Here is a 24,974-nt window from a genome sequence, read left to right as displayed (position 1 = left end):
GAAGAGAGAAACAAGACAGCAGGAAACAAAAGAAAGAATGAGTAAAAAGAGTTCAGAGAGTTTATTTTTAATGATTTTTTAACAATTTAGCAAAGTTCAAAGGTCTCTGTAGTAAATCATGTTCCTTTCTGTTCTCTCAGAGACTTTTCTGTAGTCGTGGAAGGTCAGAGGTCAGGGCTAACCGCAAGTTTTAAGCTGTTTAACATCAAGGTGAAGATTCATTAAAATCGTGCTGTGTGGCCAGTTTGCTCCTTAATCGTGACTCAGCTGCTCGAGTCCTTTGCAGAAATGAGTGCAAATCGATTTCTTGGGAGTCTTCAAAAATGACACTCAAGGCTAAAGCACCCTGCATGATTCGTCTGCAGCACGGCCCTATCAAACCCGACAGCTGAGAGAACCGTGACATCGTGTCACCCTGCTTGTCAGTTTTTACATTTAGACTTTTATTTGCATGCGTAATAATTTTAATGAAAAGCTGGAAATTATGCACATAAAAATGTGTAACCAATATTTAACCAGTGGTCAAAATTATTATAGAAAGGAAGAGGATAGCATGTAAGAGTACACTGAGTATATCTCATTAGTTTCAGTTCAAATATTTGCTAACAGAAACACACGAGTTTCACCGTTTATTTTATTGTTATGAATTTCACTCAAATATAAAATAACAAGAAAATGCACATTACACTAACGGTGTCCTAAAAAACTGACGATAACTGGGCCATTTAAAAATGAAATATCAATGATTTGTCAAAAATGAACCAATGATAAAACTGCAAATAACTGTATAATTTGTACATTATTCTACAGTTATGTTTACAGACTCTCTCTCACCTCCATGTGCTTATATTTTAAGTTTCATTTGCCAAAAAAGACAACACATAAGAATCATTTTTTTAAAGGTTTAGTAGCTTTAGTGCTATTATCTCTCCACCGTCTATATCTGGATGTTTTTAACTGCTGTTAGCAGCTCACAGAGATATCAACTTTCCAGTGTATATACAGAATTTGGGCTTTTATTTGGCAGGTATTCTTATTGTGTATTTTGTATCCCAGGAGACCAGATTAGTCAAGTTAACAATAAGAAGAAATTCTGATTCTTGCTGAATTTAAGCGTCCATGAGCAGCAGGACAACACGCAGGGCTGACCCCAGGATGCCTGCGTTAAAAATGAAACGATGCTTTCCTTGCTCACTACATCGCAATTTGCTCTTCAGCTCAATCTAACATGTTTCTGCAATTTCATTGTCTTTCAGACTTCTCTCCCACCCAACTTTGCTTCACTGTTTTGCTGCTTCAGGCAGCAGGAAGAACAAAAAATTTTTAAAAAGCAGTTGTCGGGGTGATCTAACAACCTCCTGGGGCGGATTCATGTCTCTGTTTCTTCAAAGTGATCCGAGGCAGCACTTCAGCTAGTGGGGTGGTTTGTTTGCCCTCACAAAATATTCATGGTGGGTGGAGGGTGGGGGCGCGGGGAGTTCAGAAGAACATTTTGGCAGCTGTTTGCGTGAAAATTCATTCATCACCTTAGCCCAACCCCACAGTGTCAAAATGTGTAAATGATTCATGCCAGCTAAATAGGCAGAGTGTGCTTGAACCTGGTTTGTTCTTTTAAACATTTCTTTCCAATTTATGGAGTTTTTGTCTTCTTCTGTGTTTTGTCTTGTAATGACTCTGCAGCCAGCTCGCTATGTAATCAGAGGGAAGAGTTACATCACAGTTGGACTGAGAGGGAAAGGCAGAAAAGACCAAAAGAGCTCCAGCAATTAAGGCCAGCTGCACTGAAAAAATTTGATCTTAAATATCCTACTCTAACATTCTCACAGATACTGAGTACAGCACTTACACTATTCCCAGCATACCACCAGCAAATGAGGCAGAACACATCTCTGCTGAAAAGACGATTAGCCCAAAGGAAAAATCTGGCTTCAGAAATCATACTTTTTTCCAACGTTTTGAAGAACACTCATTCCTGAACTGACATACGCAAATGTTTCTGGCATCTGTGTGATCTCACCTTGAGGTCATACTCCTGGCGGGTGTCCAGGGTGTCACTGCGGAGGTCAGACTTGAGCTCTATGTCATCTTTAAAGGGCTGATTGGAAGGAGAGAAGGACACAGAGGGGAGAAACTAAACCGTCAAACAACAAAACAAAACAAAAAAACAAAAACAAGGAGGAGACAGGAAAAGGGAAGGAGGCGACAGAGTGTGACAGGAGAAGAGAAAATGGGATTGAAAGTGTTAAAAAGGGGAGATTAAAAGGGAAAAAACATGGTGTTTTTCTTTAGTCAAAAGCCACAGTGTGGTGCAGGAAGAGGTTACCGAGTTAATCTGAGGGGTTTTTTCTACAACTACAGGCTGTGTAAACAGTATCCAACCCAAACACACACACACAGACGCACACACCCTGCCGCTTCTCACCGAGTACATGGCCTTGACCATGCGCGAAGCTGTGGACACGCTGCCGGAGTCCTCCTCTAAGCTGTGGGTCTCCTTGTTTATCGTTTCTACCTTGATGTCGGGCTTACCCAGCGTGACCCCGCGCCGACCTGGAAGCAAAACACGGCGAGGTTGAATGCAGCTTGACACACGCTTGTCAGTCGGTGTGTTTTCGTGAGCTGAAGGGAACAAGTTCAGAGGGGACCTGCATCCATACGGTGGAGAGGAAGTCGTAGGTGTTTGATTTTCTCTGGTTTGCTGCCCGTTTTTTGGCATTAAATGAAGCATTTAATCTGCGATGCTCCCTTAAAAGGCATGGGAAACAATGGATTTGCAGATTTTCTTTATAATGTACGTGAAAGCATATGGAGAGTACGACTCACTGCCTTTGCGTTGCCGGTAGAAAATGAGAACGAGGACCAGCAGGAATATGAACAAGAGGATGGTAGAGCCCACGGTCCCACCAGCTATTAGCCCCACTGGAACCTCCTCTGTAATGAGAGGGTGAGAGAGAGGAACAGTGAGTTACAGATGTCTGCTCTTCGCTGCAGCAGCAAGGCTTTAATGGAACAAATATTTTATGAAGCTACATAACAAGACATGTAAAATTTAATATATAAGCAGGAAACATCTTTTAGTCGCTATATGCATACACACAATCAGCTTTTACTATGATTTATGTGCATATTTTGTTTTAAACTCATACTCTAATCATTGTCTTCTTTCCTTGTGAAACTTCTGAATAATTGTGTTCACTTCTCCTTCCCACTAGATGGTCATTTCATTGAGATTTTCTCCAGAACACTGAAAAATGTTCTATAAATATATGTGAAACACACCGGTCTCCTCCAGCGTGATGATCATGGTGCCCGGGCCGAAGGAGTTCCAGGCCGTGCAGTTGTAAGTGGACAGGAAGTCGGACTCCATCACGTTGTTGATGGTGAGGGTGGAGAGGACGCCACCGCCCTCAGATGACAGTTTGCTCTGCTCCACTGTGTACCTCTCCAGCAGCGTCCCCTTCTCCTTCTCCCACACGTTTTCCTTCCACGCCCACACCTGACGCGCACGCACAAACCCCGTTAGACTAAATCAGATTCAATTAAAAGGCTTCAAGAGCAGATTCATTGTAGTCAGGAAAGCTGTGTAAGACCTGCTCAGTATAGAAAAAAAACATCACACTGTGTTTTGCACTAATGTCATGATTTTTTTGTAGCCGTGCAGGAGTCACTACTTCATTTCACTCCATAATAAAGTTACATAAATACTGTGACGAGTCCTACTCTTGCAACCATTATAGCAGGAGTTGTCCTGTGATACCGTCGTTACCATGGGAAACATATGAGGATATTATTATGACTTACTTTATGATTCCCACCCCAGCTATCAAATCACAGTCAAGTCAAATGCTTCCAGTTATGCATTTGTGCACAAATACATATTAATGTGCTGTATTCAAGCACATTAAAGGGTACCTGAAACAGAACTGGTTACATAAAAGTGTTCACAGTATGGCTAATAAATGCAGAAGATCTAAGTAACTGGCAGTTTAATGATTTGTGCTATCGCCACACTACATTTTCAGTTTTTCAAACATGAATAAAAAAATTGAAATTACCGCTGTTTAAATATTTGCTTTTCTCAACACAACAGGGTGATCGTAGCTGTTAAGATATTTCTTTTCAAAAATGCCAACTGGCTATAATGTGTCACACTAACATTGTAGAATGACATGACAGTAATAGATGAATGAGCTGGTGAGAATCTTGCACACCCTCCAACCTTAAAGCCACTAAAAGCAGCTGTATTATTCAGCACTGAAGTACTGCGCTAAGGTGAGTTAATTATACATAAGCCCACATGTTTCCATAATCTGCCCACTTATTCGAGAGAAGGAGATTCTCTTGGCTGTGGCGTTTACTGGGACAACTGTTCTTCCCCAGTCTTTTATATTTTATAAATCTTTCTCTGCCCAAACCACCGCCACTTGCATTAGAAGCGTGCAACGCAAGTCAGGATGGATCAGTCACAGAGGCGGGGGAGCCGCGGAGCTACTACTGCTGCGTTTCTGTGATACAACCAAGCAGGGAAAGCATCCAGGACGATTTCTGACGCAGAGCTAAAAGCGGGCCGGCTTAGTGTTGGTTTGTTTATGTGATGGGATGGAAGAACATTCTAGGAGAGTTTAAGGGTGAGTCACCACTCAAATAGAAAAGGGGACAGTGTCGGTGCCTAAAAGCATTCGCCATGCAGGAAAAGAACCATTTACGAAAAGGAAGGTACAGTAACCATAAAATAGATACTGCTGTCGGACTAAAAGGCACAACCTTGTTGTCTCTGTGACCAAAGCTTCTCCTGGTTTGGCGTTTTTCTCGGTCTGGACTAAAATGTAGAAAAAATTATCTTCGGTTTTTTTTTGCCACAAATGAGTCACATTTCCTTTCACTTACTATCTTATCTGGAGGAGGTGTACTAGCTATGTAGCATTTCACCTCTCCTCTCTCTCCTCTCCCGGCATACTGGACTGGATCACTGGAAATGATGGGTGGGCCTGCAGGGAGAGAACATGTGGATGCATTTAACAAAAATGTAAAAGAAACTACTAAAAACCGCTAAACCCAAGCTTATCACTCGTTTCTTTTTTTAACTGTTGACCTTACGGACCTGTTCAAAAGGAGGTGTAGGATGGTCAAAAACAAGTGCCCACCACTTTAGACATATAGCAATTTTTTTTTTCTTTCAATTACAGAGACGCTGACCTTTTCGAAAGTACAACATTTTCGTTTACAAGCAGTGACACATTAAACTGTGTTGATGTTTGCTGACCGTTGACTGTGAGCGTGACCTCAGTCTCTCCTACTCCAATCCGTGGGACGATAGCCTTGCATACATACTGGCCAGCATCCGCCTGGCTTACCGACTTCAGAAACAGCTGATTGCTGTTACTCAGAACCTGTGGGGGAGTGAAAAAAGAAATATAAACAAGGCATCTGCAAAACTGCAGCAAGGAATAAACAGAATAAAGGTCCACATGTACAGTGTATAGGGAGAAAAAAGGTCCATGTGTATTATCTCAAAAGATCCCATCGTAGATAGTATTTAAGTATACGTGTTCTTCCACTCTGACTCTAAATTGCCAACAATGCAAACATGCACATCCAATTTTAACCTATCACAAAGGTTTTGAAGACGCTTAGCAACCAAATCCAAAAAATTAGCCATGTTAAATTATGTCTAAATATGTAAGCATGTAGAAAGAAAAACACCTGAATGAGTTTGATTATACAGATGTGGTTTTTGGCCAAGGCAGACCACAGTTTCCAAACAAAGACATGTAACAAGCCCATTTCTTTTACTGTCTTAGTGATGGTCTCTTCCCCACTGTAAGTCACCGCAGCTAACATAAACAGCCTTATTGCTAACCAAACAGTGTACCATAAGTGTGCTGTTGCTACACTTATGGTAGCAACAGCACAAAGAGGTAACTGCTGATCCTCAAAAATTCAGTCAGATATAAAGCCAGAAACTGCAGTGTGCCGAATAACCATTAGAGGCTGGTTCCAGACGCAAGTCAATCCTCAAAGAGCCCCATGTTGAGCCTCTGAGATCTGAGCTGTCATTGGTGCCCACCATAACTCTAACCCTAGGCAAAACAGAAGCATTATTTTTGCTTTTATTAAAAGCTTGTGTTAAAGTTTTGGCAAATAAAGAGTCAAAGTGACACACACCAAAATTCATTCCATAAATGCCTGCTTTACCTTTCTGCAAAGGTTAGAATAGGGTTCCCTCTATAATGGCTTAGATCTCAGATCATTTTAAACTCAAAAAAGAAGAAAACAAAAAAAGAAACAGGGTGTTGGCCAAAAATATGGAGGTCCAGAAGACTCAGAGATCAAATAAAGCATTTTGTGATGTTTATTTTATTTATTTAGACAGTAATTTAATCAACATCCAAAGGAGGAATTATAGATATTTAAGAAAGAATATATAAGAAATATAAATACTTCTAAATTAACTATTATCCCATTAATAGAAAAAAGGATTTACAGAACAAAAATAACTCTCAATAAAAAAACATTTCAAATTTACAGTGTAAAAAATTGATTTTCAAAAATGCTATTTAAAAAGAGGAATTGTGTGTAAAACAAAAATGGCAGTAGACACGGGCTCATCAGTCCAGATGTTAACACATAATTTTCTGATACTTGAAGCCTTAAAAGACTTGACAGGGCGATTATGTCTGTCAGTCCTTGTATTGCTGCGCTCTATCAAGAGAAAGGCTAAAGATGATGCTATTGATTTCAGTTCATTTGTCTTACTTACACAAGTGCACGCACTTTGACACAAATCTAAGCAATGAAAACCATTTAAGGAGCACTGTACACCTAGCCATCAAAGGTTTAATAACATACCGTAAGTCCTGCAAAATCACACCACATCTGATGTATGAGTTTGGTAGATTTGCTTATTGTCAGTAAATCTCAAACCATTTGAAAGCCTGTTTATTTTCCCTTAAATTGTGCCACATTTGTAAAGAAAATGCATTTGTCGGTTGAGCAGCAGAGTTGTGTATGTGGGTTGCACCCATGAAAAATCTGCCAAATCTTCTTTTATACATCAGAGTTATTCAAATGTATCAGCAGTTGGATGTCACTGTTAAGTGAATGGTGAAAGTGACCTGCAAGTATTTTTGACTCTTTCTTTTTAGAATTCATCAGCAGCTGCTGAGGAACGTATTTGAATATTTGCTTGAATCTCTTCTATGCCACTTTCCTTCACCTTAAAGCTGAGGGATGGCTTAATCCTGGCGAGGAGACAAACATCAGTGTTTTGCATCCTCTGTGCAACAACCACTCATCAAGATCAGCCAGAAGTCTATACCTGTCTACAGCTCTGTTGAGCAGCACAAGATATAGGAACAGACAAAATAATGAATAACTCAATTTCAGGTAGATGATGAACAGACAGAGTTTTCATCCCTGAGCTGTACCATGCCCTGCTCTGCAGAACTGATCAATCCAACTGTGCAATTTCCAGAAACAATACCAACATACAATTGGACAGCTTGCATTCTTTGAAAAATGCTGGGCCATTTATGATCCGTCTATCAGAAATCACGTGTCCTTGGCTTTCCTGCACTTTCATAATTCAGTGTTTCATACTTTGTTGAATATCAATAATAAAAGAAATGACTGAACTGCTGTTCTGTCATTGTAATCACCCTGTCTAAAGTCTTTTAAGCATCAGAACGTTATGTGGTAATATCTGGACTGATGAGAGCATTTTAATAATTATTTTAAAGGTTGTATGTTTCAGTGATTGCTCTAACACTGTGTGTAAATGTGACAGGCTTTTTGTTTGTGAAAAGCAAATTAGCTTACTAAAAACGATAGCTAGCTAGTGCTAGTAATATTTTCAAAAGCTAACATGAGGCTAAAAGTGATGCTACGGTTAGCCATGTTAGCACGTTATTTATAACAGGTGGTCAGGCTGAGTTCACCAGAGCACACTTAGAGGATCATTTCACTGCAGTGTCCCTTTGCATACTTCTTATACAGGCTCAGTCATACACGAGGTTAAGTCTCCTTAAACAAGCACAAACATTTACTTAAATGCTAACTGGAGCAGCTAATCCAATAGCTTATTAACTACATGAGGTTAAATGAGGTTTCCTATTGAGAGTTTATTGAGATTTTTTCTGTAAATCCTTTTTCTATTTGAAGTATTTATTGATAGATTAATAGTTAATTTAGAAATATTTATCTATAATTCCCATTTTTATTGTCCATGAAATGATCAGATAATGAATTATTGTATTAATGTCTTATTTTCTAGCTCATAGTTTTTTCCACAAGTCAATATTAAATCATGAAATCATCATCTCCCGATCCTCCATAAAAAAATGGTACTTTGTAAACCAGTGAGTGATGTCATGATCACTACACTCATTTTTTTACATACAGGTTATTATTTGCAAACACCAACTAAATTTACCATTTTTGGGGGGGAAATACAATAGATGTGAGCGACAAGTTACTAATAGTTAACCAGACATTTGTCAACAAACAGATTTTCTAAAATTCAAATTGAAAATAACTTTATTGACATAATTGAAATATTAAATATTATTAATACCTTTTGCTGATTATAGATTAGGATAGAGTTACTAAATTGGAATCATATTACTATAGACAACAAATCAAAACCTAGTTTCATGTAAGTTATAAATATAAAAGATGGTGTTTGAAAATATAACATAATGCTTTTCGATGACCGGGCACTTTTGTAAACACTTGGGAAGAAAGTGTGACCTGTAAAAACAGTGTGAGCACAAGTACAGAGGAAAATGTGCAAAGCGTGGGCTCTTAGCTTCTTACCATGTTTGAACCCTTTTTGAACCAGGTGAGTGTGAGCGGAGGGTTTCCAGCCCATTTGCAGTTGAGGGTCACATCAGAGTCAACATCTACTGTTTTTGGCTGTGGCTCCACCAGCAGGATTGGACCGACTGGAGACAGAGATTGAAAGAGAGAGAGAGTAATAATGCAGTAGGACTAAAAGGGGAAAAGCTACTCGGAGAAAAAGAAACACAACAACGGTGTGTTTTATCCCTCTGACTCTGGACCGTAGTGAGTGAAGTGGGCCGCAACTTATTGAACATAGTGAGATGACTACAGTGTGACTCACAGTGAACGTCCACCAAGATGCTGACGTTGGTTTTTCCCACAGCATTGAAAACAAGACATGAAACCGGCTCGGTGAAGAAGGAGTGGTCGGCCTTGGTGGTGAACACGCTTTCCCTGGCACCCTGCAGCACCACGCCGCCCTTAGCCCATCTAGGATTTAATACAGTGCGTTAGATGTACTAAAAAAAACCCGGAAAAACACAAAGATGAGTAGCATGTGTGACATGAATTGAAACCTAAAATTGTTTGATAACTTAGTTTGAAACTAAAATCTGTCACTTTGACTTTGTAGCAGCTACTTTAAGAAGCATGCTGAAAATGAGAATGAAGCCGACCTGTAGCCCATGATAGGAGGGTTGGCGTGAGCCTGGCAGGTGAAAGTGACTCTGTCCCCTTCTAGGACAGAGCGAGGCTCAATGGACAAGGTCACTATTGGTGAATCTGGAGGAGAGAGAGAGCAAAAGAGACTCACATAAGACCAGGCCCTAGCACATCTAATGCATGCAGCAATCTGGAGGACAGGCTGATGCAAAATGGCTGCCGCGCATTACTTAATAGCTGCTATAAAAGCTTTTATCTGGTGGCAGATGGTATACATTCAAAATTATGATGCTTGTTCTTTTTTGTCATAAAAATAATAATAATAAAAGTAGCAGGGGGAACAGTCATTATATTTGTGTTTGTCTCTGTAGTAAATATTTGCTGTTAATATATGTATTTATCCTTCAGTCAAGGAATCTGAATGAGATGTGGAATACATTATTTTTCTTCTCAGTTTGCTAACTTGTCTGTATTAAGAAAATCACTGCTTACGGTGCACGTTAAGAGTGACGGTTGTGCTTTTGCCAGTGGGAACAGCCAGATTGGTGGCCACACAGCTGTAGTTCCTCCCAGTATCGGTGTCAACCGGCTGGATAGGCAGATCGCTCCGTGTGGTCACCCGCTTCCTGTCTGGAAGCACTTCCTGATGATTGGAGGATAGGAAGACAGAGAGAGATACGCACATATAGGAGTGTTAGAACTGCAGATACTGTGTATGTGTGTTCAGTATTTCTAGGCTCATGTGTGGGTTTGTCTTTTTAGGTTTACAGTGATGCTGTTAGCCCCCTCCACAGGTAGACCATCTTTGAGCCACTCGATCATGGAGGGCGGCTTTGCCCCTCGAGACACACAGCTCAGGTTGTAGGACTCCCCTGCATTCAGCAGTACCTCCGGACCCCCATCAATCACTGGGTCGTCTGGGGGGACTGCAGCAGAAAAAGAGCGCAGTTAGAATCAAACACCGTCTCGCGTGCATCCCATAGTCATGTGCAAAGACACAGATGCACACAAACATACTGAGGACAGTGAGTTTGGCCCTTCTGGACCTCAGGGCAGCATCTGGCGCCTGGCACTCATACAGGGAGTCATCGGACAGATCAGCTGACAGAATTTCCAGGTTGTACTGGCCCAACTCCTGGACCCGCAGCACACGGTACCTGGGCCAGGCTGGGAACACACATACACAAACCAAGGATATAGCTTCACAACAAACAAAGAGTGCATATTATATTATTGCTTGCTTTGTATATCTGTTTAGGGTTCCGGCACATCTGAAAACAATAAAAAGACAAGCAACAGGGACATTTTTAATCTGTATTTCCACTCTTATGTTGACATTTTAGCTGTAGTCTCAAATCTATTCCCACGTATCAATGTTGTCTTGTGTGCTTATGTTTTTTTATTTTATTCATCTTTTATATTTGAACCTTCAAATACTAACTACCCATAGTCACATGCTTCAAGGGCCCAACATATTCTGCAATATCTTGCAGCTTGCTGAAGTTCACGCAGATTTCAATCATCAGATATGTGTCATACGTGAGGTAGAAATTGGACCTTTTAACCATCAGCGTAAAGGACAACAGAGCAAAGCACGGCCACATGACGTGACTGATTTTAAAAAAAAACAAGCATGCATTCACTTAGTTTCACGATGCGCATGCACAGTAAAACACACACACGAGACACAGCCTTGTAATCTTCCCTTCCCCCATCCAGCATACAACCCAGTTGTGTGACAATACACTATACATTCTCACCATTAGGTGGCATCCCTGCTCTCTTTACCCAGCAGGGGGAAAAGATGAATGCATTATGACAGCAACGTTTTAGAGGACTCACATCGACTCTAGTCCATGGTGCAGAATTCATGTTTGCTGCCCAGACGTAGTTCACATGTGAAAAAATAGATCTCTGCTGCCGTTTGCATGTGCAGCCTCTGAACTGAGCCTTGCAGCTCGCCTAACCTTGCGCGTCCTTCTTTCTGCATGCATTTGTGCATGCGTGTGCCTTGTATATGCGTGCATTTGCATGTGAAATGTTGAGGGCGAGAAAGCGTATGAAAAGCCCAGAGAAGCAGGGATGGTGGTGGGGGGCAGAGGGACAGTGCTCCATACACAAACAACACACACACAGTGAGAGTATGTGTGCACTAAGTGGCCAGTGTTCATTCACGTTTTTGTTTTTTGGGGGGGGGTTTGTTTTTCAAGCTTTAGGCACTAGACTGTTACATTAATAATATGAATCAACTAAAGTAAGGAGGAATGAGGAAAAGGCAGGACAGACAAGGACAGGCCGAAGGAGAAAGAAATGACAGAAAGGATGACAGAAAGAGGAGGGGATGAAATAAGAGTGTGTCAAGCTAAGGAGAGACGAGCCCGACAAGTTAAAAGAAGAATATGAGAGAGGCCTCAGTGCAACAGTGGCAGCTGAAAGAAGGAGAGCAAAGGAGAAAGAAAGGAACAAGGGATCTTAGATGGGAAGGTCACAAAGGAATAAGATGACAGAGGAGAGGAGAGGAGAGGAGAGGAGAGGAGAGGAGAGGAGAGGAGAGGAGAGGAATAAATGGTGAAACAAAAGTAATCCAGAGCCAAGCAGAAAAAAATGTGTACACTATAAATTGACAACATCTGCAGAAAAACAATAACAACAAATGCAAGGCAACAACATGAGACAGATGATGCAGTGCCCCTCTGGACCAATCAGTTAAAAATGTACCCACTTGTTTAGACCAGTAATTGCACAGCCCCAGCATTAGTCCCTTTGGGCTAATCAGTGCAGTTCTGACAATGTTAGAAACAAGCGATGAGATGCATCATTTGCCCCCGAGTTTTGCCCAAGTCAGGCAAAATCAGACTAGGAATCATGTGAGGTAAAAATGGAAACAGTACAGGCAGAGAGCTTCATAACAGAAGGAGGGTTACGTATATAGCGATGAATCGCCCTTTCAATAAAAATCAGCAGGCAGCTAATCAGTGTCACCCACTGCTAATAATACAGAGGTGGTGATGTTCCTTAGTCAAAATGAAGGGTGTCTACAAAACCTGCCCAAGGGAGTTTAGAAATTCCCATCAAAAAAACTGAAGATATGTGGAGGAAATGGCTAAAAATATCATAAGCTGAATGATGTACACAGTGTGCCACAACAATCTGATTCCAATTCAATTCTGGTGTATTTATACAGCACCAAATCACAACAAATCACCTCAAGGTGCTTTGAATTATAATGCAAAGACACTCGCAGGATTCTGGAGAACAGCCCAACAATGAAATGAGCCCCTATCAGCCTATACTTGGTCCAGCCTTAACTTTATCAAAAAGGATATTTGTGAGTGTAATAAACAGTAAGTGATGCGACATCTGTGTCTTTTTTTTAATATGACAGTATCCTCTTTTATCACTGTGGGAAACTCGCGCAGGCACACCTGTAACCAACATTTTCTCCAGCAAAAACACTTAGTAACCAGTAGATACCACAGTTACAATGAGACAGGCTTTAGTAACACTGAGCAAGAGTGTATCATTCACAATGTGGCTTTATTAACAAAACTCTCAAAGTCCACAAGAGAAACAAAAGCAACAATGTTTCTACCATGCCACAGCATAGACCCGGTGAAAGTCTAACTGTTTTTCTTTAGCATACACAGCATCACACTGAATGGATGATGTTTGGTGGTTACTGTTGGTCAACTAAAACCATGTGAATATGTGGCATTGGGTTATGGAAATTATTACCAGTTTACTTTTAGACAAAGCGATTCATTACCCTATCAAGAAAGTACTCTGCAGATTAATTCATTACAAAAACAAATATCAGTGGCAGTCCTCAGTGTTAACCAGTCCAATTGAAAAACCCTTTCAAGGCCATGATGTTGGAGCCAGGCTTCTAGCAACTTTGTCTTGCTAACTATTTTATTTTGTGAGGCCATCATAGACGGTAGTTTTGTGCTGATGATCACATTTAGCCCAAAGCACAGCTGAGACTCACATGGCTTTAAAGAACTTTTAATAAAACCTCCAAACTTTAAGAGCAAATCACTGCACTATTTCTATAGCCTTTCAACATGCTATCAAGCTATTCCAATAACTGCCCTACTACTCGGACTTTGTGGCAGGTGCAGAAGCTCTCATTAAGGTGGAATTCAGTCATCCCGTTTGCCTTGCATGTACTTTGGTTTGTGCATTTCCAATTTTTGCTGATTGTCGGAAAAAGTCACACAAACAAAACAAAAAGAAACTAAACAATTGTAGCACCTTGATGCCTTCTGCAGTCCCACTTTTAGCTCGGTGCCATAGCACAGTACAACTTTACCCATGTGTACTGTAAATATTGTAGGCCAGACACCTCATGAATGGAGAATCGGGGGGGGGAAAAAGTCCAGACACTATCAAAATTTCTGCTTCTCTAAAGACGCAGCATGAAACGTAGCCCGAGAGCTGCTGCGATCCAAAGATATCAGAATCAGCTTTAATAATAAAACAATCTTAGTCACATGCTTAACTGAGTGAAAGAAGGGCCTCGGGAGGCTGTATGATGTCTCACCTCGGAGGTCCTCTCCAATGCCCAGAGCCAAGCCATCTTTGGTCCACTGAACAATGCCAGAATAGTTGAATACAACACAGGACAGGATCACCCTCTGGCCCCGCACCACCGACTGGTCTGCTGGCTCCTGAGAGAATCTCGCTGTCCAAACTGGTGGAGAAAACAGAGGGATAAGTTATGGAATTATAAGATATTTTTATGTGTACACTCTAAAGAGAAGCTTAAGTAAAAATCATTCGTTCAAGTGTATCGGCCTATACCTTTTATGGCTAATTGATTCAAACTTTATTCTCCCAGCAGCAACGGAAGGCCATAATTACCACGTTTGATCACACAGTGGCTCGTGGGCATTAAGTGCAGGGCAGCAAAGAACAGCGTGGTGAGACAGGGGTGTCAGAAAAGAGCAAATCAGAGCAGAACTGGAGAAGAAAGAAAGAGAAAGAATGAAGTGGAAGAGGCAGTCAACGCTCACTCACGAGAGGAGATCAAACTGACAACTTCAGCCATAGGGTGTCTCACACCCCCTTTTCTCCCTCACTCCTGGCTTTTATTTCTCCAAAACTCCCCGATCCTCCCTCTCGTTTCCCTCTTGTTTCTCCCTTCTTCATTCCTGCCTATGAGTCATCTCCCAGGCTTCCACTCCCCAACCAAAACTACAGTGGCTGTCATTGTCTACCACACTCTCTCACTCCAGTTTGTAGCCCACTACCACCATGAGGAAAACGGGTGTGTGTGTGGGGGGGGGGCTTCAGCCACTGTTTCATGCAGTACAATGACGAGTTGTAATTAGGTGTCCCCTGAAGACATGGTGCACGTACGATACACGAGAGACAGCCGCTGCAAGATTTGCTTCAAATCTTCAGTCTTTCCATTCGGTCTCTCGCCTCCATTTTTTCCCTCTCTCCCACTTGTTATTTCGAAGAATCTCGTACTGTAGATCATTAACCCACTGCTGCATTGTACACCCCCCCCCCCCAGCCCCCACCTTCCTCCTCCTCCTTTGTCATTGCCTCTCTTCTTCTGTTCTCTCTCTGTAACGTTGTACGTCCTTTACCCAAATTGCTTCGCGTCACTCCCTGCTTTTGGTGTATATGTATGCATCCCCACTCGCCTCCTTCACTTTGTACATCTATAATTCTGTCTATAACTGTCCTTTTGCTTCCTCCACCTCTCCTTTCCTACAGTGTGTACACACCTCTCTCTTTCTATCTACATACATAACGCCGTATATATCCTTTTACCCATAATGCTTTCTATTTCTGTGTTGCTTCTCCTTTGCTGGTTGGAAGGGGGTTTGAGGCGGACTGTCACAACTCATTTATCACATTAAATATCAGCCCTCTAGCACTTTCTCTCTCCCTCTCTTTCTCATCCCCCCATTCACCCATCTCTCTCTCCTCTCGCTTTTTCCCCTCACTCCTTTTTTCTTCACCTTCTGCCATTTCCATCTCTTCTTCTCACTTGTCCACGCCACTTTTTTTTATCACTTGTTTTGGCCTTCTGTTTCCCTTACACCCTCTTTCTCACTCATTCCCTCACACTCTCTTTGAGCCCTCCAGCGCTTTTCCAAAGGTTTCCATCTCTCTCACTTTTTTTAACAACTGCCATATGCCTCCGCACCCCACCTCCTGCCTCCCCATCATGACCCTCAGTGCCCATCTCTCGCATTCCCCATCCCTTTCACAAACACAGACATGCACTCTCTCCCCATCATGTCATATTTGGTGTGATCTGCAGAGGTTCAATATGCCTGATAATACAAAAGAACCCAGTCATGCAAAAAGATTTCTGTACCAATCACAACAATGGCTCCTGACAGTGCAGCACATTAATATTCTGAAGATAAAGGAGGTGTGCAAGGATACACGGTGAAAAGGGAACTGGATGCAGATGGAGCTTTGCAGCATGCATACCAAGAATAATTCAGTGTGTTGCCCCAAAAAACATATTCTAGTCCTTAATCTGCTCCCTGAGGACCCCAAAGAACTAAATCGATGAATTAAGATTAAAAAAAGATGACAGAGCAAAAGTGAGTGGCCATGAGAAGAAGGGAGTAAAATGTTCTTAATTAAAGGCTTTTAACTAAGAATAATGAAAAGTCATCTCTCAGTAGTGAGCAAGCACATTAGTCCAAAGCTACATGATCCTCCTAATGGGCACTCAATACAAGCCTGACTCACTGTGTTGAGATAAATAAGGAACTTGTGATTGCTGTCTAACGCTGACAAATCAACAATCAAACTAGAATCTACATCTGTCTGTTTTGAAACTAAAAGAACATCAATTCTTAAAGGGCCTGAAATCATCCTTCAATATCCTCTTACCGTAAGCAACAGATTCCTCATTAACACACACGAAAACACGTTTGTGTTATTTGCATTATTAAAGATTCGTATCCATGTTTTTCTCTGTATGCTGCCTGACTGATTGAAGTGGGTGCAGCTTCGTTGGAAAAAAACTTATGTTACATACTCCCGTGCACGCAATGCCAGATTAATGTTCTTTTTAGATCTGTTTGTTTTCTAACGGGTTTTCATTGCTGTGATTTAAAAATCAAGCAAAGTTGCAAGCTGCACAGTCAAATCAATGTGCTCAAACCAAGCAGAAGACACTGCGAGTGAAAAATGAACCTGAAAAATTAAGTGCCCGCAGTTCCTCCCATCAGGAGGCTGGTTCTAAAACACTGACGGTATATAAAAGATGGATGTAGCTTCCAGGTTCTGAAAACCTGCATTATCACTAATGGGCTACAGTTATAGACTCCTTACATTGCTAAAAGGCTTGTACTAGTACAAAGGCCTATGGATAAACTAGGGTATGCTGATTGCAATTTGCAAGTTCTTAAGCAATGAGAACAGGGCGTTCCCCAGCTTCACAGTCGGATTCACATCATATCCGGTTTGAAAAAACCAAGACGTTTAAGAAAAGCCAATAAAAGATCTGGGCTTCACAAAAGAATCAGCGAGTAAAATCAGTGTAACAGTGGTTACATCCAGCTTTTGTATACATGTTCCAAAATGGAATTAGTCAGCTGAATTTCTTGTGCAATAGATCTATTTGCTGAAAAAGTCTGCTTTAATTCTGGTGAGTAAAAGTCTCAAATAGGTATCTATGTCTGGAGTGTAGCCACACAGCCAAAAGAGTACCAAAAGATGCAGACTGAGCTAGATGCTCTTAGATATCCTAGAGTGTAATAACGGACTGAAACAGAAGATGGCAGCACTGCATGTACAAGGATGCCAGCTGCTGTTAAGCCCCTGAAGAAGAAGAAGCTGTGTCCGGTATCGTAGCTATGTCCAAATTCAGGAACCACATCCTCCTCTGCCCACATTTGTAGGCCAATTACGTTACAGCGACACGACGAAGGCTGTCCAAATTCGAAGACTCCGACAAATGCGCCCTTCATTTCTCCAGATTTGAAGGATGGGTCGGATGTATACTTCATGGCCCAACCTATCCCAGAATTCATAGGGTGGCCCAGCGCGGCCCTGCTCAGTTTCCAACAATGGTGGCAGCTAGTTAGTTTTAATGTTACTCTTATTATTCTTTCTGGGTGACAAAATAAACGTTTAACATATTTTCAGGCGAGAATATAGCTGTGTAAACCTCAAATATCTGCTCAGTTTATCAAGACACCACATATTTTCAAAAGCGCTCCGACGTTTTCGGAGACGTCTGTTACCCACTAGCTCGATAGCTAGCCGGGGTTCTAGGCTCACTAGAGCCAGTGAGAACACCGGACACCTGGCAAATCGTTTTCAAACCCACCGCTGTCTTTCACTACTCAGGTTAAACATGATATATACATAACTTAAAATGTTATTGTTTGGCTTTTTTCAGTATTTTATTTGTACGTTTTACGTCCAATGGATGATGATCTGATTAGTCGACTAATCGCAAAAATAATCGGTGACTAGTCGACTATCAAAATAATCGTTTGTGGCGGCCCTATTGTCCAAATATATTTACATTTGGCTCCAGGAAAAAAAGACTACCTGACAGCAACCAAAATACTGCCATCAAGACTTCAGGAGATTTCATAAAAAAGTCTGTACAGTCTATTGCCGAAACACACAAAACACAGCAGGGATAATAAGTCTCAGTGGGATTGTCATTATGAACAACGTCTTCGTTTCCATTGGAAATAAAGAAATGCTGATTGCAGTGCGTTGGTGTGGCATGCTCTCTTTGCACAAGATAAATCAAAGGAGTGGCTGGAATCTGTTTCTCATACGCCAGATCTAATGAGATGGTACAGTGTGTAAAGATCCAGTGTGCCTTGAGCAGTTAATGTAAATAAAACATTAATGCAGAGGTGATTAAGGTAGAAAAGGAAGAATTAGCTTGGATATTGCCTGCCATTACAAAAAAAGATCACTGTCGATGGCAGATTTTTGATGGTAGATTTGTCCTTTAATTTTCCTGCATGCACCCCAATTAAATGAAAGTTGCACTTTTCTAAAGCTAATTACTGGGATGCGGAGTGTGGATTTATAGCGTCTTAAAAAGCGTGACAAGCCTTTCTCAGTTATACATGGTGTAAAGAGAGTTTATCTGGGTTTAAACTACCCCGCAACCTCGACAGTAGCCTGAGGGCAAGTAAATCCTTCCTTCCACCACCTCTGCTACGGTAGCTGAAGGTATTCCCTCAGTAAACCAAAAACATAATCCAAACTGAATACTCCTGAGTGGAGGCTACACAATCTGCAGAGAAAACACCCATGCAAAGGCTGAAGACTGAAAACATTGACTCATTTAAACATGTGCTCATCGCCTTCTGATTTCCATATTACACAGTTAACACTTGTCAACATGAGTGTATGTGCTCGTCTCTGTGTGTTTAAAGAAGGAAATCTACAAGCGGCGAGTAGCCAGAGTGAAGGAAAGACAGGAGAGTGCATGCAAGAGAGCTTGTATTCTCTCATTATGTGGGTTATGCTGCAGTGACAAATTTAGAGTGTGTCCTGATTTCTTTGAGTCACCGATCCCCAAGACACCACCGGGAGACTCCGAGCACCCTGTCCCCACACAAACTACGGTCACAAAGGGATGCTTGCAGACACGCACGCGCCCGCACACAAATAGGCTGCAAGGATGACCTAACCTTCGCCACATGGGCAAACCATTTCCTGTCAACACACACATAAACACAACCACTCAAAACCCCAACCATATAATTGACACACAGAGGCGGTTTCCTGAACATGGATCACACCACAGCTTGGCGTAAACCATCAAGCCAGCGGCGCATCTTCATCTCCGCTGGGAATAGGTCTCGGTTTGGTCTGGGATTAAGTACAGCCCTAGCCAAAGTTTGGAAAGGGATTAGGATTAATCTGGGGCTAAGGACAACAGCCCCTTGCAGACACTGAGACACCAACCTCTGCTTGTCAATGCACACACAAAGCCAAAGGCGAGCGCATGCTGCCTCGTCGGGTGACTCACCAAAAGCATGGCCACACATCGCCACAGTGTGAACTACTACAGCAGTTTCCCCCGGGAGCACCTCTCGCACCACGCAATGGTGTTTTAATAGCAAGGTAATGAACCATCCATTTGAAAATCACCGAAAAGGTTTATGCGTGCAAAGACGTTCAGAGCTATTTTTAGCGAGTGTGCTCCTTATACGTCCCCCATTTCTGAAAGTGCCGCACATTCTGCTGTTAGGTGGCGACTGTCAAAACTTGTTTGCACCTTTTAAACACACGTTTGCTTCACCTCAGTGGGATATGAGACAAAGCTGGAAGTGATGCCATGCAATCCACAGTTCTGGCAAAGGCTTGACTGGTGGCATTCAGTCTCATTGAATTAGATGCTATTAAATAAAAAGCCATTTGTATGGATTGTTATGCATTGATCTAATTATCTTTGTGTCTGGCCCCCTCCCCGTACCCCTCCGACAAAGTCCCCCTGCCTTCCTCTCCCTCGCTCTCCTCCAGCCAATCCCCCGCCTCGGCTGGATCACGGACTTGCGTCACCATAGCAACAGCTGACGTGTAAAGTAACTGCCCAAAAAAAGTTTTCTGTACAAACGCGTCTACGAGCGCACCCGCGTATGTGCATCTGTGTCTGATGAAACCCTCCCTCGTGCTTGGTACACCCATTTTCCTGAAAAAACATTTTTCAATGACCTCATCCTCCCTCCACCTATTCAATTAATAGCCAGACGGCTATGCTGGGCTCTCATTATTTCTCTGTTTCAGCCCTCACTCCCTCTCTGTTCGCCATTAATCAATCCCCTCTAAATTGATTCTGTTATCTCTCTAATTCCATATCGCCGCCGTGTGTGGCCGATCCGTTGGTGCTATGGAGGGGCTGCCGAAAATGAGATGCAGGAGCGGGAGAACAAAGAGACGGCGAGGTCCACAGACACCGAGCTGTGAAGTGTGATGGAGGATGACATCATTGTTTCAGGACAAAGTTGCAGCCATAGGAGTCGCACTGGCTCACCCTCTCGCTGTTTGCTGTATATAGCGTACATGTAGCTGTGTGTGTGTCGCTCTGTGATCATATTTGTTTTTTCTTCCTGAAAAACTGATTTGGATATATGAGGTTTTAAAGCCCTACCGCACCGTGTAAAAATACTCAGACTATGTAGCCTACATACATTTTAATTTACTCTATATGCGATGAATGGCAAGAATTTTTAATTACATTAAATAAATATATTTATTCAATGTATTTATTAATTGTCTCTTTGTTAGGTCAATAAAATATACTCACATGTGAGTCTATGGTGATTCTTTAAAACTACTTATTTCTTTCAAACAATAAGCAGGGAAGCACCTGTTGTGTATTTCTGAACCCACATCAGTGTTTAAGATACTGAAATAACACTGTGTGTTTGTTATTACTCACCTCATGTATCCCCATCACGTGCCACTGAAATATAATAAGTATTTTTATGTCTTTTTTTGGTTCTTCAAAAGTTTTGCCAGCACAAAATGTATGTGATGCAAGAGATGAAACGTCTTGTCGTCTAAAGCACTTTGGGTCATCAGTAAGACAGGAAAACTGCCATATAAATCCTGGTCTATTCCATTGCTACATTTCCACTGAGGGGATGTGTATACCGAAGCATGTGTTTGGCCCATCTAGTAAGTGCTTTTCAGGCACATGGAGGCAGCGGTAGACCCACTCAACAGTGACATTAACATATCCTTCAATCTTATTCAGCACTGTTACAAGCAGGATGTGACGTTTGGTTGGTATAGAATTCGCCTTCCTCCCCTCACTGTGATTGGACATTGAGTAAAAAATGATAATCATAACCCAAATTAATAATCTTCCATGGCCTGACAGGAGATAATCAGCTCACCGTGCTTTTTTTATACTAACTGAGTGATCTGCTTCCATGAAAACTCATGGCTAAATTGAAGTCTCCATTCTTTTTGCTGAATTGAGATAGAGACTAGCATATGAAGTCCTGTGTAGACCTGGTCAATATTAAATACCATGAAGCAAAGCACCAGTTGCACACACAACTCTTCAAACATATATGTAGTCACCAGTTGTTGGACAGGCAACGTCAGATTGGCAAATTGGGCAAAAACATATCACCCAAACCTAGCGCAGACAGATTCAGTTTATCCTCAGACCAAACCCTGATACTTACGCAGCTGAACACCTCCCTTCTTAAATAGTTCATTTCTATAGCACATTTTACCCTGCAGTGCTCAGATTGTTTCAAATATTAAAATTAAAGACTAAAACAAACCTTCCACTATCAAAACTACGATCAATTAATGTCTAATTGATAAATCAGCCAAAGCTTTTAGCGCTAACTCAAGTGTATTCACGTTCTCCATTTATTTAGCTGGCTGTGGGAACTCTACCACCTGTGCCTGTCTTCTTTCAACAACATGGCCGCCTGGCAGGATGGCCATAATAACCCATCACCATGGTGACGGCGCTATAGGAACAAGCAAGTCACATAGATGGAGAGAGGCAGCGAATGAAAGGAGGCGACCCGCTGCGCTTGCTGACACCGTGTCACTCAAACACAAAGGTGTCTCCTGGAGGTGGGGACGGAGCACAGGGAAGATTAGGGCAGAGGGGAGAGAGAACAGAAAGACTCAGAGACTCCTTCCTTTGTTTGCCGCATTGTCTGCCCGCTCACTCCTTTCCTCTGTCACCTTACCTAGCCGTCCTCCCCCTTACTTGCAGTTAGCGACCCCTCTTTTTCTTCCTCTCTTTTGTGGCCATGCCCCTTCCTCATTGCTTATTCACTTTCTTTTGTCTGGCAGGCATCTTACTTAGAAATTATTACTCCTTCTCCCCTCCACCTTCCACCTTATCCCCCCCTTTCTATCTCTGTGCACATCTTTCTTCTTCTGGAGGCAGGTTTATTTGGAAATAGCAGGTGGAGAGGGGGGGTGAAAATTATTCCTCGGTCTTTGTTTGCCCGTTTTTGATACAACTGTGTGCACACGTGCTCCTGTGAAGGTGTGCAGAGTCGTTTTTCCATGAATATTTGCGCTGGGAAAGTGTGCGTGTGCCACCCTTCCATTCTCTGGGGCTCCACTCATACATTTCACATCTGAAGAGCTTTATTTGTACCAAACCTCTGTTACAGACATTGTTACCATGGCTACAGCCCAGTGAGGACCACTGACACAATGATAGACACAGTGGCCATGGCAACCCTATGATCACTAGTGGGTAATATGATAATTCACGGATGAGGCTTCTGACACATTACGGCCACATGAATATGCTCAATCGCTGGAAAGCCGGCCTGTCGCTGGTAATCCACAAGCCTTTGTGCAGCCAGCGTGCCGAGCGACTGACAAAAGATACTCTGCTGTAACCAAGGGTGAGCAGAACTAACAATAGCTGTCCTCTGGATAAGCTGGAACAAGAGGATACATACATATCAAGCTGCTACTCTGCAGATATGCACTGTGTAGCTTGCGCCACATGGGTCGCCACCGAATTCAAATGGCACAATCAATATCATAATGAACCTGTGATTCCCAGCAGTGGTTCCACATTGACGATAGTTAGCAGCCACACTGCCTCCGAAATCCTCGAGATCGGGCAAGTAGGCAAGGTCCCTCAATCCACCTCGTGTTACAGTATGGTGCAGAGACAGAATCCAGCAAGACTATTTTACAAGCAGCATCCCATCAATAAATCAGCCCTTCCAAGGTCTGCTTTAATTCAATCCAGAGCAATCTAATTTTATTGGTATGTACTGTAGCCTCTTGCAATGTCATCTGTCAGTAAAAGCATCCCATAAAAGCTGGGGGCCTTGACCTGCTAGAGTGTAATAATATTCATACATACCCCCACCCCCTTCCCCCCTGTCCAATATCACCTCCAGTGTCTCGTGTCTCTTTGAAAAGAAAGCTTCTTTGTTAGCAGCAGATACCAAAACACACTAGAAAGCGAGGATTTCTGGGACGAGGATAAGAAATACAGAAAACGATTTTCACAAAAGCAAACATCTGGTTTTTTTAACTCACTGATCTGTATCGTAGCTTTCTACGTGGGCCAAATATTTGTGTTAGGCAATATGTTGCAATGCAGTTGGAAAACTTAAAAAAATAACATAAAATTTTTAAAAAAAATTAAAAATCATTCCCACCAAAAGACAACAAAACAAATGGTGGCCAACTCAGCAGACTCCAACAGCAAGATGTTGAGCTGTTCCACAACTGCAGTTGACTCATGGTTTACTTACCTAGTCAGATTCTTAAGACGACGTACAAAAAATGTCAAATATGATGCAAAAGCATGGAAGAAAAAAATAACACAAAACAGCAATAGACTTTGTCAACAGCTGGTATAGTCCCCAAAACTGTAGTGCACTTGTGTTTTTGTTCTTTTTAACTCGTTCCAGTTAGAGAAAATGATTTAATAACGCAGTGGTGTTTTAAACACCTTTTTGCCAACAGTTTGGGAAAGACACATTCCAGCTTTATCACATTATCAGTTTGTTGTGGAAGAACTTTGACCAGCCTGCACAGAACCCTCCATCCAATCAGCTGCACCCCCCACCTTTGGGATAAACTGGAAGATCGCCAAACATCAGCGCCCAAGATCTTGAGGAAAGATTTCCATAAAGCAGGGGTTGCGGGGGACTTCAGGCTTCAAGAATCGGTGTCCTACAGGTTTTAGATGTGTCCTTGATCCAACACAGCTCATTTAAATGGCTAAATTACCTCCTCAACATGTCTTGAAGTCCTCCAGAGGCCTGGTAATGAACTAATCATCTGATTCAGGTGTGTTGACCCAGGGTGAGATCTAAAACCTGCAGGACACGGGCCCTTGAGGCCTGGAGTTCCCCACCCCTGCCCTAAATTGTTGAAGTCCACGTACTTTTGGCTATACAGTGTGTCTTCATATAAACTCCTGATGACTTGGCAAAATGTAAATTGGTATAATCTGCTTCTAAGAACTTGGGCACACTGGGTTATGGTAAACATAGCCTTGAGGGTAGAGCATTAAGTTGGCAGCTGTAGTCTGACAAAAGTAAAGCACGCGCAGAACATTGTTTTAAGGACTCGACTCTGAAGCCATTGATGATTATTATAACTAAAAGACGGCTCGCTCATTATTTGCAGTCCGCAACATTTTAGCCTGCAGGCTGTTATAGTCGATGACATGAGGACAGCGAGCGTTGCCGCGCTGTGGTAACCGATTTAGTTGGACGGCTGACCCTAATGCTTTTATCATAAAGGAAAGATGGATGGAACAAGTCAAATCTCTCTCTCCCTCAGACCCTGTCCCTGCAGAGCAGCAGAAACTGGGAGAGCAGAGAAATGAAGTGACATCATCAGCGTAGGCCACATTCCTGAAGAGGGAGGGGGTGAGGAGGAGGAGGCGGGGGAGAGAGGGAAGAAGAGGAGGAGGAGGAGAATGTCCCAAAACTTTTGAGGTTACAGGACCCGCACCCCCCAAAAACACAGACACACTAACACGCTCTCCCTCTGTGTGTGTGCATGTTTTCTAGCACACATTTCTTTGTGTGATAAAGTACATGGGC

General features: G+C 42.2%; 1 protein-coding gene and 1 long non-coding RNA gene across 6 annotated transcripts in view; one reads left to right on the top strand and one right to left on the bottom strand.

The window, feature by feature from the left end:
* The window catches only part of LOC146675427 (uncharacterized), a 387,382-nt gene that overhangs the window by 353,282 nt on the left and 9,126 nt on the right, over positions 1 to 24,974 (top strand). The window lies entirely within an intron of this gene.
* The window catches only part of kirrel1a (kirre like nephrin family adhesion molecule 1a), a 30,979-nt gene that overhangs the window by 1,074 nt on the left and 4,931 nt on the right, over positions 1 to 24,974 (bottom strand). Inside the window, exons 2-14 of one of the 4 annotated variants that reach the window (XM_085400450.1) lie at positions 13,985 to 14,134; positions 10,459 to 10,608; positions 10,210 to 10,367; positions 9,934 to 10,084; positions 9,456 to 9,561; positions 9,122 to 9,270; positions 8,815 to 8,942; positions 5,264 to 5,390; positions 4,888 to 4,988; positions 3,280 to 3,496; positions 2,824 to 2,931; positions 2,423 to 2,550; positions 2,018 to 2,131 (exon numbers count right to left, since the gene is read on the bottom strand). In XM_085400450.1, the coding sequence (XP_085256576.1) occupies positions 2,018 to 2,131; positions 2,423 to 2,550; positions 2,824 to 2,931; positions 3,280 to 3,496; positions 4,888 to 4,988; positions 5,264 to 5,390; positions 8,815 to 8,942; positions 9,122 to 9,270; positions 9,456 to 9,561; positions 9,934 to 10,084; positions 10,210 to 10,367; positions 10,459 to 10,608; positions 13,985 to 14,134 (1,787 nt within the window). The remainder of the gene's footprint in view (positions 1 to 2,017; positions 2,132 to 2,422; positions 2,551 to 2,823; positions 2,932 to 3,279; positions 3,497 to 4,887; positions 4,989 to 5,263; positions 5,391 to 8,814; positions 8,943 to 9,121; positions 9,271 to 9,455; positions 9,562 to 9,933; positions 10,085 to 10,209; positions 10,368 to 10,458; positions 10,609 to 13,984; positions 14,135 to 24,974) is intronic. The other 3 variants (XM_085400452.1, XM_085400451.1, XM_085400453.1) reach the window with 3 other exon arrangements.

The sequence above is a fragment of the Rhamphochromis longiceps genome, linkage group LG3 (assembly GCF_057381845.1).
Source record: "Rhamphochromis longiceps isolate RC_006_pf linkage group LG3, R_longiceps_female_GT1.1, whole genome shotgun sequence".
NCBI classification, from domain to species: domain Eukaryota; kingdom Metazoa; phylum Chordata; class Actinopteri; order Cichliformes; family Cichlidae; genus Rhamphochromis; species Rhamphochromis longiceps.
This window is presented reverse-complemented; position numbering and strand designations above follow the sequence as displayed.